Genomic DNA, 17,016 nt, shown 5'->3' with positions numbered 1-17,016 from the left:
ATAACCTTATTACACATTATCATTATCTAACTTATTTACCTCTTATTTACTACTCTTACATCATTATATACATATTACATCATTAGCTGTGGTGTGTGGGTGTGTGTGGGTGTGTGTGTGTGTGTGTGGGGGGGGGGGGGGGGGGGGGGGGGAGTCATTGAATGGCGTACTGACGTCATGACGTAAGCGTGATTCTTACAATGGTGTCCTCCCTCTAATAGGAGAGCAGCTGATTAGTTGTGAGTGAAGACTGGCAGAGAAACAGATCAGACTGCGGTTTGCTCTTTTGATCTTTTAGATTTTCAGATTTTCAGAACAAACTGTTAATACAACAGGCGTGTAATTGCTGGAAGTGACGTCAGCAGGTTGATGCCGTTTGGTCCCTTTAATATCGCCATGTTGGTGTGATGAGGCTCCACCCAGCCGGGCAGGGCAGGGCACACACACACACACAGTACCGGTACACAGTACACAGTACTAATACACAGTACTGCACAGTACTGCGCACAGTACACAGAACACACCGCAGCAGCCTGACCTGCAGGACTGAAGCTGCTCCTCCAACACACTGAACAACAGCGGACCTGACTGAAGCAAGGTGAGTGTGTGTGTGTGTGTGTGTGTGTGTGTGTGTGTTGTCATTGTATACATATTTATATTTATAACCCGTGCAGCACGCGCAGGACTGCTGACGCTGCAGGTTTCTCAGGCGGTTTGATTGAAATCTGTTCATCCTGCAGCAGAAACTGTTGTTGATCTGCAGGATTAACTCACAGGAATAATCTCATAACATCTAGATCTAATCTGTATCTTCTGTCATATAATCTATCTGAGCAGCGCTGGGAAAACAATAATATTCCTATAATATTAATGCAATATTCCTTTAGTTTATTTCGCACAAAGACAACAACAACAAACAGACACAACATGCAGATGAACAGATTGTGCCGGTGAGGAAAAAAAACATCTCATCTAATTACCATGAAATGAAAACAAGCCGAGATAATAACGATAAAAGAGATTTGAAGCCGCAAAGAGACAAACACTAAGAGAACAAAAAAAAAAATCAAATAAACAAAGAAACCAGTGTGTGTGTGTGTGTGTGTGTGTGTGTGTGTGTGTGTGTGTGTGTGTGGATGATTAAGCAAATTATGAAGTGAATGTACTGTAATGAGTGTTTGTTCTATAGATCTGATGGGAAACTCTACGAACCAGTAATCCCTTATAATGTCCTTTCATATACATTAATTTACATCAGTTCACCCCTTAATGACGCACAATCCCCTTAAAATGAGTTAAGGGAGTTATTAATGGAGGAGACTCCACCAGAAACCCCTTAAACTCTCCTTAATGTTTGTCTGTTTACTTTCTAATTTAATGTAAAATTCAGGCAGACAGGAACTTTCCATTAATAACTCATTAATAACCTGTAAAGCTGCACAAAAGACATGAAAAATCCCTTAATTTCTAGAGTCTCTGTGAACCAACCCATGAATAAATCCCTTATAAACCCATGATACTAATCTTACTTTATTAAAGCTGATATTTAAATGGATAATTAATGTTTATGTGATGAGAAATTCAGGAGATTTCAGAGATAAAATGAAGGGTTTTGGTTTCGTAGTGAAACTGGAGATTCAGTTTGTGATTTATAAAAAAGTTTTGACAAGCTGAAGGAGATTCATGTTTTCAGTCTGATGTGATGTGAGCGGTCCGGTGTGTTATCTTATTATACTTGATGATATTTTCTCTCCTGCAGCATCACTATAATATTCCTATAATCTGATCTGCTCACAGTGTGTCTGCTGGTTAGAGAGTTTACACTGACATGATTGTACTTTATGGTATTTTCCCCCTTATATTACATATATATTACATTTCAGTAAAATATTCCTTTAATATTCCCATAGAGAGTTATAGTTCAGCTCCAGATGGATTATAGTTTTGCTGTAGTAGTTTCAGAGGGGAGCAGTGACTCAGTCTGTCACACTTCATGTTTTGAATATAATATTTTGACAGAAGAACACTTGGATCTGTTATTTAATCTTTCATGTTATTTGCATATTGCTGCAAAATGAAAGAAAACCCAAACTAGGAATATTTGGGATTCATTTCCAAATGCTGAAAGCTGATTTGCTGTTTTTTTTTTTTTGTTTTTTTTTGTTCCGTAAATCTAATCAACTTCCATTATATTCAAAACGAGCAAATTTGTTTTATGTTGTTTACTTACTGTTACTGTTGTTCAAACCTTATCTAAGAGATAAATCAGCGCTCCTCCAGTGAAACAGAGCGTGATGCTGGCAGGCTGCTGCAGGTTAGATAACATGAACCAGGCTGGAACCAGGCTGGAACCAGGCTGGAAACAGACTGGAACCAGGCTGGAAACAGACTGGAACCAGGCTGGAACCAGGCTGGAACCAGGCTGGAAACAGGCTGGAACCAGGCTGGAAACAGGCTGGAAACAGACTGGAACCAGGCTGGAACCAGGCTGGAACCAGGCTGGAAACAGACTGGAACCAGGCTGGAAACAGGCTGGAACCAGGCTGGAACCAGGCTGGAACCAGGCTGGAACCAGGCTGGAACCAGGCTGGAACCAGGCTGGAAGCAGGCGGTTCAGTCTGGTCAGTTTGGTATTTTGGCTCCAGAAGAGAAAAGCTTTCAGAGCAAAGAGCTGAGTCAGCGGATCCACTCAGATCCTGCATCGATCCGAGCAGACTCAGCTGAGGAGGCTGGGGGGGGGGGGGGGGGGGGGTATTATGTATGTGCATCATCACATACATAAAGATGCAAGATTCAATAATTTATTGCCTTGTCAACAAAGTTGATAGGAATCTGCCTCAGTGCAACAATTAAGACAATACAATAGACAATACACAAAATACACAAAATACACAAAATACACAATAAAACAATGAAACACCATCTCCAACACAGCAGGCGATGTGCGTCACATGATCAGCTGATCGGCTCTGAACACGCAGCCTGTGAACGCAGCTTCATAATGACTTCCTGTTTACACTGTTCTTCCTGCTGGAGGTTCTGCTGGACCAGAGGAACACTGTGGACCTGAACTCAGTCTCAGACAGAGTCTCACTCTGAACTGACAAACCTCTCTGACCTCTGACCTCACAGGAGGTCACATGATCCAGTGAGGCACAGAAGAAAACTTTGCATTTATATGTAAACATGAAATAAATTTCCACATCTTTGTAATTGTTCACTTACTTTCAGTTATTTTGTCATGAAGATATAGATAAGTAATCAGATTACATTGCTGAGTCTGAGTAATGTCTCAGATTACGTGACTTATTCCTTGTGGAAGGCAATAACTTTAACTATAACTATAACTGTAACTGTAACTATAACTATAACTATAACTGTAACTGTAACTATAACTGTAAGTATAACTGTAACTATAACTGTAACTGTAACTATAACTGTAACTGTAACTGTAACTATAACTGTAACTGTAACTATAACTGTAACTATAACTATAACTATAACTATAACTATAACTGTAACTGTAACTATAACTGTAACTATAACTGTAACTATAACTGTAACTGTAACTATAACTGTAACTATAACTATAACTATAACTATAGCTGTAACTATAACTGTAACTATAACTGTAACTGTAACTATAGCTGTAGCTGTAGCTGCAGCTGCAGCTGCAGTGGATTCCAGTGCAGTGGCTCAGTGCTGTGGAGGAACAGAAGGGTTTTGTTGTTTTGGACTGAAGCTTCAGTCTGTTCTGTCTGCTGCTAAACTGATCTGACAGCTCACACACACACACACACACACACACACACACACACACACACATACCCACACACACACACACTGCACTACTATTTAGAACAGAGAACGTTGTTAGCTCTGATCTTTTCCATGTGGTTCTAAAAGCAGAGAGGACAGAGTTCAGATTAGATTCTTTTCACTGGAAACATTAGAAATGAGAAAATAAAGTGCAGAAACAAAGTAAAGTCAGATTCCTCTTCTCACTGTGAATGGATCCACAGTTTGTCAGTTTATGTTGATCCAGTTTCTGTTGCTGATGGAGAGACACACAATCTGTGTGTGTGTGTGTGTGTGTGTGTGTGTGTGTGTGTGTGTGTGTGTGTGTGTGTGTGTGTGTGTGTGTGTGTGTGTGTGTGTGTGTGTGTGTGTGTAGATGTTTACCGGTGTGTCGGGGCGGATCCAGCAGGACCGGCAGCGTGCGGGGGGGCTGGGTTCCCACCAGCAGGCCCTGCGGTACGTGAACCAGGACTACGAGAACCTGAGGCAGGACTGTCTGCAGAGCGGAACCCTGTTCCACGACCCGGCGTTCCCCGCAGAACCCGCCGCTCTGGGCTTCAAGGAGCTGGCACCGCACTCCGCCAAGACCCGCGGGGTGGAGTGGATCAGACCGACTGTGAGAACCAACACACTTTATACTGCAGAACCTGATCGTACTGTAGAACCAACACACTGCAGAACTTGATCATACTGTAGAACCAACACACTGCAGAACCTGATCGTACTGTAGAACCAACACACTGCAGAACCTGATCGTACTGTAGAACCAACACACTGCAGAACCTGATCATACTGTAGAACCAACACACGGCAGAACCTGATCGTACTGTTAGAACCAACACACTGCAGAACCTGATCGTACTGTTAGAACCAACACACTGCAGAACCTGATCGTACTGTTAGAACCAACACACTGCAGAACCTGATCGTACTGTTAGAACCAACACACTGCAGAACCTGATCGTACTGTTAGAACCAACACACTGCAGAACCTGATCGTACTGTTAGAACCAACACACTGCAGAACCTGATCGTACTGTTAGAACCAACACACTGCAGAACTTGATCATACTGTAGAACCAACACACTGCAGAACCTGATCGTACTGTTAGAACCAACACACGGCAGAACCTGATCGTACTGTTAGAACCAACACACTGCAGAACTTGATCATACTGTAGAACCAACACACTGCAGAACCTGATCGTACTGTTAGAACCAACACACTGCAGAACCTGATCATACTGTAGAACCAACACACTGCAGAACCTGATCGTACTGTTAGAACCAACACACTGCAGAACCTGATCGTACTGTAGAACCAACACACTGCAGAACCTGATCATACTGTAGAACCAACACACTGCAGAACCTGATCGTACTGATAGAACCAACACACTGCAGAACCTGATCGTACTGATAGAACCAACACACTGCAGAACTTGATCATACTGTAGAACCAACACACTGCAGAACCTGATCGTACTGTTAGAACCAACACACTGCAGAACCTGATCGTACTGTTAGAACCAACACACTGCAGAACCTGATCATACTGTAGAACCAACACACTGCAGAACCTGATCGTACTGTTAGAACCAACACACTGCAGAACCTGATCGTACTGTAGAACCAACACACTGCAGAACCTGATCATACTGTAGAACCAACACACTGCAGAACCTGATCATACTATAGAACCAACACACTGCAGAACCTGATCATACTGTAGAACCAACACACTGCAGAACCTGATCATACTGATAGAACCAACACACCATATAGATCCTTTATAACACCACACTGACCCTTGGTAATACAGACCTTTTATAATCCCTTTAGAACTGCACATAGATCCTTTAGAACAACAAATAGAACTTGTAACATCATATAGACCCAGTGTGAGAACACAGACAGCTGTAACTTAAAGTTTAAATATTATTATTAATATAAAAAGAGAAACCAGATCACGTTCTAGATATGAAGAGTTCCACTCCAGCAGGAGATCTCTGCTCCTGTTCTCACAGAACCATTGACATGAAACAAATTGTTGAGTTTTAAATGATAAAAATTAAACGGAGAACAAAACAGAACATTGGGCCTCATTCACCAACTGTTCTTAAGAAGAAATTTCTTCTTAAAACCCTTACGCAGTTTTCACAAAGATTCTGACATTCACCAATGTTTTCTTATTTGGGATTTGTTCTTAAGAACAGAATCTAGAGCCACTGACGCACATTTGAGTGCTGACATGTTTGTGTTAAATAAGTGGTTATTGCGTTTCCTTCAATTCTACAGTAATATTATAGGATTTAAATTACAATAATATTTGTATCATTTATAATATTTTTTTATAATTATTTTACAAAGTATTATGGTCTTTTAAAATAAATAAACACTACACTAACACTTCAATTAATATAAATTATGTTAATTGGGATCCCATGCATCTTTTTTTTTCTGTTATTTTATATCCACTGACGCTGCTAAACATGACAGCTGGTCTGTGTTCACTTCCTGCAGCAGAACCTCAGCTTCACAACTATTGAAGTTTATTTTACGTTTGGAGTCCGGTGCTCCACCTCTGTAGACTTTTGTTTGGGCATTCTTGACTTCTCTCAACTTTTCTTTTCAATTTCTGTGTGTGATTTCTGTGTGCACACGGCCCTGCGGCCTCATGCCCTTTTATGGGGATTGGCGGGGTGTTTACCTATGCTAATTAGGATCACCTGGCACGCGCTTTCAGTTTACGAGGACAATGGGATTCATCATTATAAGAACACAGGTGCGAACAATTCTGCGGTTTAAGAACATGTCATGAATCTGACGTAGACTTTTCTTAGGACCTTTCTCAAGAACAAATTTAAGAAAAAACTTAGGAAGATATTGCTGAATGAGGCACATTGACTTTATCCTCTGATGTGCTGCATCTTCATTTATTATCATTTACAGATAAATGATGAGCTTCAGGTTCAGTGAGAACGTCTGCTGCTGCAGACGGAGTTTCAGCCTCAGATGAAGAGTCACAGAGATGAAGCTCAGTTTGGCACAAAGTTTAAAAATAGAATCCAAAGATAAAAACATTTGAAGTGAGATGAGATGTGATGAGTTCAGCCTTCAGGTCAGAATGAAACATCTGCTTCCAAGACCATGTTCCAACCATCAAACAGGAAATCCTCTCTCTCAAAAACATTTCTTGACTGATTTACACATTTTCAAATAACAAATATGCAGCTTGGCAAACTCTGACTATAGCATCATATCCTCATAATTGATAATAATTTTCAGATGGTGAATAATGAACCTCTTCATTCTGAATGGAGGCCTGTGATTGGCTGAATCAGACCCTGCAAACTATCACTATAGTTTGCCAACCATATTTTTTTTCAACATGTAAAATAAATCAATCAAGATATGTTTTTGAGAGTGAGGATTTCCCTTTTTTTGATTCTTAAATTGTCTATTTGAAATCGACACACCATTGATTTTATTCACATGTTCTTACCCGGCAGCAGATGGACTTTATCAGTCATCTGCTGTTTGGGGACAAATATGAATATTAGAAAATTAAACCAAATGTTCCCTGTAGTAAAGGAAGCTGAAGTTCACTGACATGTTTAATGCTAATATTCAGATGGTGTGTGGCTGCTGCTGAAGGCTTCATTCAGGTCCTCAGGGCAGTTAGATCCTGTAACACTGGAATCTGCTAATCCCAGAGAGAGAGAGAGGGGTGTGTGTGTGTGTGTGTGTGTGTGTGTGTGTGTGTGTGTATGTGTGTGTGTGTGTGTGTGTGTGTGTGTGTGTGTGTGTGTGTGTGTGTGTGTGTGTGCTCCAGCAGCTGCTGCTGAATGATGTCACCATGCTCAGGCTGGACAGCAGAACAGAGGAGACAGACAGAGACACTACTGTCTAATGCTTTATATGTACAAATCCATTCCAAAATATTTTTGGGAGGAAATCATTATCTGGAGTCATCAGTACTGAGGAAGACAACATGACTGAGATTTGAATAAATAAATAAACTAACTAAATTAGTAAAATAAGAATAATAATTAGTAGAATAAAACAACACAGGTGGTAATCACAACCAGTAGAACATATTCAGAAAAATGAAAATTATGAACCAACAGTATGTGCAGAGTGTGCAAAACTGTTGCTGACACCAAAATCAACAAAACTCATTTTTAGTCCTTCACCGACCAGAAGACACTGATCTGAGCGACTGTTGAGTGATGAATTTTGAGATGTTCTGGGTATTTTTCTAATGGATATGCAAATTGTTTTGGAACAAAACAAAACAAAAACTCTTTGAAAGCTGAAGAGATTGAAGCGAGTCTGTGTTTCTGATCGGTCGTGCTCTGGGTTCTGCAGGAGCTGACGGAGAACCCCCAGTTCATCCTGGGCGGAGCCACGAGGACGGACATCTGCCAGGGAGCGCTGGGTGAGTCACTGTGAGGTTCTGGATCCACAGGAACCGCTCTGTAAGGTTCTGGATCCACAGGAACCGCTCTGTAAGGTTCTGGATCCACAGGAACCGCTCTGTAAGGTTCTGGATCCACAGGAACCGCTCTGTAAGGTTCCATATCATGTAAAGCAGGACTCCCCTCTCCTCTAGAAATAATTTCATTTATATAGCACTTTTCTAAAAAAGGTTTACCAAGTGCTTTACAGAAATATAATAATAACTTTATACTTTTATACTTTATGCTTTACCTACATTCCTATTTACAGACTAGAGTTTACTGCCTATTTAGTGCGACTTTAAAGCTCCACATGGTGTAAAGCAGGACTCCTCTTCCTCTGTGGTGATAAAGGAGTTGGATGGTCTATCTAAACATGGTGAAAGTATCAAAACTAAATCCACACGATCCATATTAGTGCAGCGAGCCTCTAAACGAGCCGTTTGGACTTCCGTAACTTTGTGGCGTCACAAAGGTTCGCTCATTATCATTTCTGTAAGAAATAATAGACTAACAAAGTGTTTTTTTCAAAGCGGTTGAGCGGTTGTCATCGTTTATTACCGGAGAGTTTTCCCTACCTGTAGCCGCCGGGCCGCGGAGTCTCACGTTTCACTCTGGAAACGGTTAGCCGATCGGAACGGAGGGTCGTTAATATTAATGAGCCTTAAAGACACGGAGACAGAAACGGCCTGTTCTTGGTAAGGCTCAGAGAGATGCTGGAAAATGAAGGTGGAGAAATGGATTGAGAGTGTTTTTGGTTCATGACACCACACACACAGCTTTGAATGGACAGAAAGACACTAAATAAAACTCTGTGTGGAGAATATGGAGCTTTAATATTAATGAGGTGAAGTCACAGTAAGCATCATCTGGAGTCGTATCAAACCAGTGAGTTATATGAACATCAGGTCTTTGGAGGTTGAAACATCAAGTCTTTTGAACATATAATTGATTTTTGTTCATATTGGTTGTTTCCCTGATCAGGATCAGCTGCAGGTCAGAGTTCAGCCTGCGCTCCACTGGTGACTCAGTCAGAAATATGTGGCTCTGATGCAGCATGTTGGTGTTTGGTGGAGGACAGAGGGAGGAGGAGGAGGGTGGAGGACAGAGGGTGGAGGGTGGAGGAGGAAGAGGAGGACAGAGGCTGAGTCAGACGCTCAGGCTGAGTCTCTGCTGGATCTAAACCAGGCTTCATCAGAAACACACCAAGGCTTTCAGACCGCCTGCTGATCCAGCAGGAAACAGACTGCTCACTGATCCACTGACACTAATACTAACATTAACACTAAAACTAACACTGACACTAACACTACTCTCTAATGCTTTATAAGGACAAATCCATTCCAAAATATAAATCATTATCTGGCATCATCAGTACTGAGTGTCTAAACTCTGGAGGATTCAGTCAGTCAGAGGCTTTAAAGCCAGTTTACAGTTGTAAAGTTAAAGTGTGTAGTTTGTTCTGTTTGTTCTGATCGTTCTGTTTGTTCTGATCGTTCTGTTTGTTCTGATCGTTCTGATCGTTCTGTTTGTTCTGTTTGTTCTGAGCAGCAGCTTTATGCCTGGACAGTCACAGTGACGAGGCGCTGAAACCCCAGGCCGCTCATTACAGGATTGTTTACACTGTTGCCATGGAGACACACAGATACTGAACACCACCCATACTCCATGTTGGATATACAGACTGAGCAAATAAAACGGAGGGTGAACTCTGACCTCTGGCTGCTGCCAGCATGAAGTATAAATACAAATCTATTATATTCTCATTAGTGTTTTCTTTATAAGATCCTGTGCTGATGTAACTGACACTACTGACATCATGTCAACAGACTGGACTGGAAATGAAAGTTGAATATTGATGCACTGAACAGATGCATTGTGGGAACTGCTGGGCGAGGCTCCTGCTGTTGCTAGGAGACCACTGAAAACCTCAGAGGTTTACAAGTTTTTTTAACTTCTAAAAGAATGCTAAGGACGTTCCTGGTGGAGAACCAAAGCTTAAGGACTTACAGAGAGGTTCCTGTGGATATAGAACCTTAAAGCTCCACATTCTGTCCAGAGTTTTATTTTGTGTCTTTCTGTCCAGTCAAAGCTGTGTGTGTGGTGTCATGAACCAAAAACTCTCTCAGTCCATTTCTCCACGTTCATTTTCCAGCATCTTTCTGTCTCCGTGTCTTTAAGGCTCATTAATATTAACGACCCCTCCGTTCCGATCGGCTAACCGTTTCCAGAGTGAAACGTGAGACGCCGCGGCCCGGCGGCTACAGGTAGGGAAAACTCTCCGGTAATAAACGACGACAACCGCTCAACCGCTTTGAAAAAAACACTTTGTTAGTCTATTATTTCTTACAAAAATGATAATGAGCGAACCTTTGTGACATCACAAAGTTACGGAAGTCCAAACGGCTCGTTTAGAGGCTCGCTGCACTAATATGGATTGTGTGGATTTAGTTTTGATACTTTCACCATGTTTAGATAGACCATCCAACTCCTTTATCACCACAGAGGAAGAGGAGTCCTGCTTTACATGATGTGGAGCTTTAAATTCGCACTAAATAGGCAGTAAACTCTAGTCTGTAAACAGGAATGTTGGTAAAGCATAAAGTATAAAAGTATAAAGTTATTATTATATTACTGTAAAGCACATTGTAAACCTTTTTTAGAAAAGTGCTATATAAATGAAATTATTTCTATTATTATAAAGTCTAGGTGGGTTTACTGCAGTCTTTCTACATAAACAGCTGCTACAGACGTGTTTTCAACTTTCAGACTAAAAGTCCTTAAAGAATAAAAGTAATATTTGCCTGCAGAGGAACACAGCTGATCACTTATTGATGATCAGCTGAAGTGTTTACTGGAGGAGATAATGGCTCCATCACTTTTTAATAATTCACAGTGTTGAGTTCCTCCTCAGTCTGTGATGTTCAGTTCAGTCTGCCTCTTCTTCTTCTTCTACTGCGGCTAGAGATTTACTAAGTTTCCCAGAATGCCTTTCAACAACCTCCAGAGAAGAGGCAGGAACATGTTGGGTTCAGCTGGGTTATATGTGTAGGTGGAGAGAGAGAGAGAGAGAGAGAGAGAGAGAGAGAGAGAGAGAGAGAGAGAGGAGAGAGAGAGAAAACTTTTCCAGAGTTTTTCCAGTGGAGAAAATGTGACTCGCCGCATTTTCTGGCTGCTGATTGGGTTGGTCAAGGTTAGGGGTTGCTGGCTGGTTGCTGGCTGGTTGCTGGCTGGTTGCTGGCTGGTTGCTGGCTGGTTGCTGTTTGCTGGCTGGTTGCTGGTTGCTGGCTGGTTGCTCGTTGCTGGCTGGTTGCTGGCTGGGTGTGTCAGGAAGTGTGTGTGAGTCAGAGGCAGAGTGAGTCACAGCAGGCGGACAGTCTGGCTGATCTCCAACCAGGCACAACACACCAGGGAGGGGTGTTGTGCCTGGTTGGAGATCAGTGTGTGTCCGTGTGTGTTGCTTGGCTTCCTGGCAGAGCAGTGGAGGTTGTGTAAGGTCTGGTGGCTCCGCCTCCTCCCTGCTGCGCGGCTCTGTAGCTCCGCCTCCTGGTCACTGCTGACATCACAGGCGTTTGGGGGTTACCAAGTCCCATCACTGATGAATCATGCTGCATTCAGGTCCAGTGGGAAACAAAGTAGATCCCAGCTTCATACTTGAAAATACTGTTCGCTCTGCTTTGCACATGAAGGAGTTTCATCATCATGTTGTGATCTGAGCTCTGAACTCCTGTCTGGATGTTTGTTTTGCTGTGAAACAGGAAGTCAGATGTTTCAGTTCATGTGAGTGAAGAGAGAAGAAGCTGATCAGGAGAAACCAAACTCACAGAAAACTACAGTCATGGAGTCTTGATGGAGTCACATGAGTTTGAACACATCAAAACGTCCAAGTTTCTGACCGTCAATCGGTTTCGCTGGTCATTCCCACAGGACCTGAATGCAGCATCAGACGGATCGACAGGAGGTTCAGGTCTGATGTGGATTTTCTGCTCTTCGTTCTGCTCTGCAGCACAAAGCAGTAAAACACCAGCCAGCACAAAAAAAACAACTTTTGTCATGGATCCATTTCTTTATTTCCCACTGAAAACACTTGAATGCATGACAAGTCGTATTTACGGCTTTTGATCTTGGAAGTTGGAGTTTACGAGGAGCACCTGAAGGCAGCATCAGCTCACCCATCAGTCCTGACCACACATCTGAGTGAATGGATCAGAGATGAAGTGCAAAACACCTCCGTCTTAACCAGTCATCTAGTCTCATATTCAGCCTTCAGTCTTATTGTTGTTAAACCAAGAGAAACATTCAGCAGTGAGGAGAGATATCTCCACTTGTCTCCACTGCAGCTTCACTTGTTTCAGGAAGTTTCTACAAATGAAACAAGTCAGTGTGTTGAAACCAGTCAGAATAAGACAGATCACTGCTCTGCTGTGAAGAACATGACTCCATTCTACCAAGATTGTTATCGTTAACGAAAACTAACAAAATAACCAAAACTAGGTGTGAAAAAACATTTTTGTTAACTGAAATAAAAATAAAAACGAGGCTTTACAAAAAAACGATAACTAACTGAAACTGTATTGTGTGTTTACAAAACTAACTAAAATAAACTAAAATTATAGAGAAAATGTCTTTAGTTTTCGTCTTTGTCAATTTATTTCATACATAAGCCTAGTATTTTGAATTTTTGAATCTCGCCCCTGACAAATACCCCATATTACAAAAAAAAGACTAAAACTAACACTGAAACTAATAAAAACTAAACTAAAACTAAGCATTTTCAAAAAATACAAACTAAACTAAACTAGCAAACCCGCTTTAGAAACAAATGAAAACTAAACTGAAATTGAAAACAAAAAGTCAAAACGAAATAAAAATAAAAACTAATGAAAAATGCAAAACTATAATGACCTTGGATTCTACTAAACAAGTTGATTTGCATTGGAAACAAGTGAAATGATCAAACCCCAGTGGCAGATTTGTTCACGAAAATTATGATTTTAGGACTCGATAGCAGACAGGATGACTTGTTCAGATGGAGACGCTCAGTCACTGCTGCAGCGCTGGGAGGAAACCCATCAGACACAAACTGCTTTCATGCTTCAGTGTCAGCAGCTCTAATGTGTAGCGTTAGCATTAGCTTCTCCCACAGAGCGCCGGCCGGCTAATGGAAGTCTGACTGAACAGATCTACAGCTGCTCTGCTTTCCTGGAACTCAGTCAGCTGATGAGAGGAAACACTCTGGAGCCACTTAGCTGAAGCTCTTAGAGGCTTTCAGCAGAATCAGCTTCAGCTCCTGCATCAGCAACATTACAGTCAGTACCAAGGAGGTCAGAGGTCAGAGGCAGAGGTGGGGACTAGAGTCACTGTCTTAATAGCTTGAGACTTGACTCTCTGCATGAAGAGAAGACTTGAGACTTGACTTGACTTGGGTTCTGGTGACTTGGGACTTGACTGACTTGTACTTTGATGCTCTTACCAAGTTTTTATCCTATTAAAACCATATTGCATTGAAAAGTCCTAGATATTGAGTTTTCTTTAAGATATTAAATTGATACTGGACTCTTGATTTGTTCTGACTTGACTTGCTGTTCTACATTTAGACTTGAGACTTGACATTAATGACATGGACTTGACTTGGTAATCTACATTTAGACTCGGGACTTGACTTGAGACTTGTACTTCATGACTTGAGACTGACTTGGGACTCAAGCAAAGTTGACTTGGTCACAGCACCCAGACAGCAGATGGAACTTCCTGAACTATCCTGATGGAGGAGTGAAGGGGAGACAGAAGAGAACGATGCAGTCCAGTTGGTTTCTGGTAGTTTCTGATGGACCACCTGTCTACCTGTCTGTCTGTCTGTCTGTCTGCCTGTCTGTCTGCCTGTCTGTCTGTCTGTCTGCCTGCCTGTCTTTCCTGCAGGAGACTGCTGGCTCCTGGCAGCCATCGCCTCTCTGACTCTGAGTGAGCTGCACAGAGTCGTGCCGCACGGCCAGAGCTTCCAGGACGAGTACGCCGGAATCTTTCACTTCCAGGTAAGAGCCGTTTGTGTTCAGTTGGGTTTTCAGGTGATGATGATGTCACCCCCCTCATGATGGTGATGATGATGTCACCCCCCATCTTGGAGGTCCTCAGTGTTTCTGTCTCAACTGAACTGAACAGACGGTTAATTTCTGTCTGTTTCTGACTGAACTGATCATTTCATCACTGATCCATCTGATTGATTTAGTGTTTAGATAATGTCAGCTTGTTAGCTAGCTAACCATAGCATCTGGTCAGCTAACATCACTGTCTTGTTGCTAACACATCTGATTAGCACACTAGCTAACGTAGCTAGTAGCAGCTAGCGTTAGCGTGTTGACATCAACATCGGTGTGTTTGCCGGCTAGTTAGCTAGCTAACAGTTTGTTCAGGTTAACTGAGCTGACTCTTCTCAAGCTCCAACTCTTCATGTTTTGGAGTAGAGACTAGGGCTAAAGACAAGACAGTTTACTGTGTCACAGTAACCTACATTTGGAAACAAATCCACCTTATCACACTATTCACTTTTACTGAGAACGTTACTGAATGGATCTACAGCCACACCACAACAAGCTGACTCAGCTGCTCTCTGCTTCTAGCTGCTTCATACACATTTACACTTTATCAGAATCAGAATCAGAATCAGAATCAGAATAACACACAGTTCTCCATGTTCCTCCATCATGGAACCTGAATTGAATTTGAATGTGACATTATTTCCCCCAAACTAACACAGTCTGGTACGCGCTGCGTTATGTTTTGTGCAGTTTGGTTCAGTACCTGGAAATATTTGGTTCTGTCAGAATTATATTGTTCACATGTTGCAGCAGCTGTTCAGTGCTAAAGTACTGATGCTGTTCCATATGGACTGATTTAGTGGAAAAACATGTTTACCAGCCTGTTTGTCCTTTCGGGAAGTGTTTATAATTGTCCTTCAGCTCCATTCGGTCTTGTTAGCATTGTTAGCATTGTTAGCATTCCTCACTCAGACTGATGGCTGCTGTTTAGTGGCAGCACTCATTCTTTTGAATGAGGAATGCTAACAACACTAACGTTTTTCAGTAAACTGAAGGGTTTTTTTCTCTCCATGTTGTGACAAGTAGCTGCTGAGGAGCAGCAGGCTGAAATGCAGAATGTTGAGTTTGTGTTGTTTTGTTCTTTGTCTTTTCTAATGTGTAAAACCATTAAAAAAAACAAAAAAAATACAGGTTTGTAAGAATATTTTGAGCTCAACAGTGTTTGAGGATTGCTGCAGGCATTAAAAAGTGTGAATGCTTTGTGTAGGAGAACATCCAGATCTGCAGTGTTGTTGTAGCCTAGATCAGTGGTTCTCAACGTGGGGTCCGGGGACCACCAGGGGTCCTTGATGGGGTTCCAGGGGGTCCCCAGCAAACTGATGAATTGTTAAACTTCACCATTATTTCATTTACAAGAAGTGAACAGAGTTAGAGAATGCAGCAGAATGACTGTTGTGATCAGTTTCTCTGTTCTCTCTCTACCTGCAACACAGACAGTCATGAGATTCTGGACAAAATCAAATCAAACAATAAAAATATTCTCAGATTTGGGTCCGAGAGACAAAATCTCATCACATGGGGTCTGTGGCTCTAAATTAGGGTCCTTGATATGAAAAAGGTTGAGAATCGCTGGCCTGGATGGTGAACCTCGTCTCTTCTTCTCTTCTAGTTCTGGCAGTTCGGGGAGTGGGTGGACGTCGTCATCGACGACCGGCTGCCGGTCAAAGATGGAGAGCTGCTGTTCGTCCACTCAGCGGAGGGGAACGAGTTCTGGAGCGCTCTGCTGGAGAAGGCCTACGCCAAGTGAGACCGCCGTGCTGACCTCCGATTCACCTCCTGCTCCTCTGACCCCTCTCCCTGCCCCCTGACTGTGTGTGTGTGTGTGTGTGTGTGTGTGTGTGTGTGTGTGTGTGTGTGTGTGTGTGTGTGTGTGTGTGTGTGTGTGTGTGTGTGCAGGCTGAACGGCTCGTACGAGGCTCTGTCGGGCGGCAGCACCACCGAGGGCTTCGAGGATTTCACGGGCGGCGTGGCGGAGATGTTCGACCTGAAGAAAGCTCCCAGAGATCTGCACCGCATCATCAGCAAGGCTCTGGAGAGAGGATCACTGCTGGGCTGCTCCATCGATGTCAGCACACACACACACACACACACACACACACACACACACACACACACACACACACACACACACACACACACAGCCTTAACACTAAGCACTAAGCACTGCATGCTGCACAAATAAACACAAACACACATTATGAACATCCATTAAAGCTGCTCTGTGTATTGTTTTAACATGAATAAATCATCATCACATTACTGCAGAGTCATCAGCATAATGACGGTAAACATCCTCCATGTTTCTCCACCTGGTGGATCTGGAGGGAAATCTGCTGGATCGCTTTACGGCACAAAACAGGAAGAGGTTCTGTTCTTCAGAGCAAACGGAGATAAAGCTGAAAGAGTTTCTGGCAGCAGATGGTGGAAGGAGGGAAAGGAAGATGGAGAAATCACTTCCAACATGTTGATCCTCTTCAGGGAGGAGGAGGGGGGCAGGAGGCAACGAGGCTGATGGGAAATGTAGTCCTAATGTGGAGAAACACTAGAACTAACAATACTGCTGATAGAGGAGAACAGTCAGCTGTTTACAGTCAGCAGACTGAGGCAGAAACATTAATCTGATGATGATTTTGAAAACCTCGTATCTCCAAAATGTCACCTTG

The 17,016-nt window shown here is 42.4% G+C and overlaps 1 protein-coding gene across 1 annotated transcript in view; it reads left to right on the top strand.

Moving 5' to 3' along the window:
- The first annotated feature begins 518 nt into the window (after positions 1–518).
- Positions 519–17,016, top strand: part of capn1b (calpain 1, (mu/I) large subunit b) — a 32,442-nt gene continuing 15,944 nt past the window's right edge. The window contains exons 1-6 of the mRNA XM_071541451.1: positions 519–598; positions 4,175–4,414; positions 8,170–8,239; positions 14,178–14,290; positions 15,963–16,096; positions 16,250–16,418. Of these exons, the coding sequence (XP_071397552.1) occupies positions 4,175–4,414; positions 8,170–8,239; positions 14,178–14,290; positions 15,963–16,096; positions 16,250–16,418 (726 nt within the window). The 5' untranslated portion in view covers positions 519–598. The remainder of the gene's footprint in view (positions 599–4,174; positions 4,415–8,169; positions 8,240–14,177; positions 14,291–15,962; positions 16,097–16,249; positions 16,419–17,016) is intronic.

Source organism: Centroberyx affinis, unplaced genomic scaffold (genome assembly GCF_046629955.1).
Source record: "Centroberyx affinis isolate AG114_WGS23_722 - 3 ecotype Tasmania unplaced genomic scaffold, CSIRO-AGI_Caff_v1 ptg003880l_1, whole genome shotgun sequence".
NCBI classification, from domain to species: Eukaryota; Metazoa; Chordata; class Actinopteri; order Beryciformes; family Berycidae; genus Centroberyx; species Centroberyx affinis.
This window is presented reverse-complemented; position numbering and strand designations above follow the sequence as displayed.